The following is a 2082-nucleotide window of genomic DNA, read 5'->3' on the forward strand; positions in this document are numbered from 1 at the left end:
GGCCCACCCTGCAGCCCTCTTTGCCTTCGCGTCCCACCTTGAGGCCGCGCAGCAGCTGCCCGCGCCGCATCACCAGGCCCAGCAACGCCCCATACGCGCGCACCAGCTCCACATGGATCACCTGGAGGGTGGTGCGGCGCGGCCGCGGAGATGAGAGGCGCGCGCAACAGGGGCAGCGTGTGGGTCGACGCGGTGTGCTCAACGGGGCGGTGCTTGTGCTTGGTGCACGCAAACGCAGACCCGGTCATGCGGGTGATATGCTGCTGCTCCCAGCACCATGGCCCCCATCGCCACTGGAGAAGAGCAGCTGCCAAACGCGCACGGGGCCCCTTGTCGAGGATACATCCGCACAAATGCGCCAGGCATACATCGGGTAGAAGCGTCTCATCATGCGCACCTCCCCGTACTGCCCGAAAAATTCTATGAGCTCCTCTGCGCCCGCGTCCTGCGGCAGCCGCTCCACCCTGATTGAGTAGTCGTGGATAGTCACCGTGCTGGTGTCCGCCTGGCCGCGCGCGGATGACGGCGGGCGGCGGCGCGGGTGACGCGCAAGTGACGCTAGGCGGTATCATGTGCATGGAAGATTGCAGACGTGGCTCGCCCTGTGTGGTTGGCGGGTGCGTGGCAACACAACCTAAACTGTGATGCTTGCCTCGGCGCACAGCCTGCGGCTGACAAGGATAAGTATCAGGGTGACCAGGAAGAAGACCACGGCGCCGGCAGTATCTAGGATGGACATGGCCACGATTGCGTGGCCCTTGTTGAAGGGGTGCTCCGCGGCGCGCCGGCCGGCGTCGGACAGGAATGCCAGCGTGACCTGCGGCGGCGTGCACGTGGCACCCAAGCGAGGCCGGGCCGGGAATCATGTAAACTTGAGTATTGCAGTGTTCTCATGGTATTACATGACGCGCACGCGCGTTGAATGGGCTGCATTTATGCTCTGGGTAATTCGGACGCGGGATGGCTAGATCACGCGGGTGCGATCAAGGGTGGGCGCAATGCGATGCATCAATATCTAAACATGCGTGGGTACATAGACTGCGCGTCTTCACTCGATTGCGGCGCCCTCAAGCTCCACTGTGGTAAGCTGCATGACTACAGGATCACTAATCACCCAACACAGTCCCTGCAGTCTACCCCAAGCCCGCCAGGCAGACCCCCCCCCCCTCGCTCACGTTGCGCTCCCGCAGGAACAGCGCGTCCGCCACCCTGACGTCCGCTGCGCCGTCATGGTTGTGTGCGATCGAGACGCGCCCAAAGTTGCCCAGCGTCGTCAGCTTCAGGCCGCCATCCTCGGAAGCATAATACCTGCCAGGGGGAAGTTTGGTGGATCCGGCCTTCTTGCGCCCACAACTTCGGCCGATTTCCTCCGAGGAGCGAGCGTGTAGGCGCCTGGCAGGTGCCTGAAGAGCAGCCGCGGTGGCTCTGAGCGGTCAGACCTCGGTCTCAAGGAGCGCCTGTCCTCGCGTTGCGCTCGCGGTTCTTGCACGACAGCCAGGAACTCGTTTCAACTCACTTGCCCTGGGTGTTGATGAGCATCTGGGGGACCCCCACCAGCAAAAACAACACCACAAAGAGCACCGACATCCACTGCACGCAGCAGCGAGGCGGGGCCAAGTGCAGGTGTTGTTCCGCTTTCCTGCCAGGTGTTTTTCTACCACAAACACTGTGCATTCCTCATCTTGCATTGGCGCACTCTGCCGCCGCTGCAGCGTGCCCTCTTTCAGCAGTTGCACCACTCACACCTGGAGGCACAAGAGGCACTCATATCCTCCCAGGCGGGGCTGAGTCATACCTGAAGGAAATGGAAGTAGAGCAGATGTCCAATACCAAACTCTTTCAGGTCCCGCAGCTTGGCTGACCAGACATCAAAGAAGTCGTGGTGCGCATTCTCAGCACGCAGAATCTGCCTGTAGGAGCGGGAGGCGTGGTGCAGGGGCATCGTTCAGCGCCTCAGGGGCCGCGCTGCGTTGGGCCAAGCGCGTCGCCGCCGGTGTCCTGTCTGGCACCCGGACCAGGCAGTTTCGTGGGGGGAGTGCTTTTTGTACGGGGTGCGGTACCCCAGCGCCCCCCCCCCCCCCC

At 62.8% G+C, this 2082-nt stretch overlaps 1 protein-coding gene across 1 annotated transcript in view; it reads right to left on the minus strand.

Annotated features, from left to right (window-relative positions):
- Nucleotides 1-634: 634 nt before the first annotated feature.
- MNEG_9400 (hypothetical protein) overlaps nt 635-2082 on the minus strand; it is a gene marked incomplete at both ends in the record, with an annotated part of 1753 nt that continues 305 nt past the window's right edge. The window contains 4 exons of the mRNA XM_014042125.1: nt 635-817; nt 1176-1308; nt 1517-1590; nt 1796-1910. Of these exons, the coding sequence (XP_013897579.1) occupies nt 635-817; nt 1176-1308; nt 1517-1590; nt 1796-1910 (505 nt within the window). The remainder of the gene's footprint in view (nt 818-1175; nt 1309-1516; nt 1591-1795; nt 1911-2082) is intronic.

This window comes from Monoraphidium neglectum (genome assembly GCF_000611645.1).
Source record: "Monoraphidium neglectum strain SAG 48.87 unplaced genomic scaffold scaffold01922, whole genome shotgun sequence".
Classification (NCBI taxonomy): Eukaryota; Viridiplantae; Chlorophyta; class Chlorophyceae; order Sphaeropleales; family Selenastraceae; genus Monoraphidium; species Monoraphidium neglectum.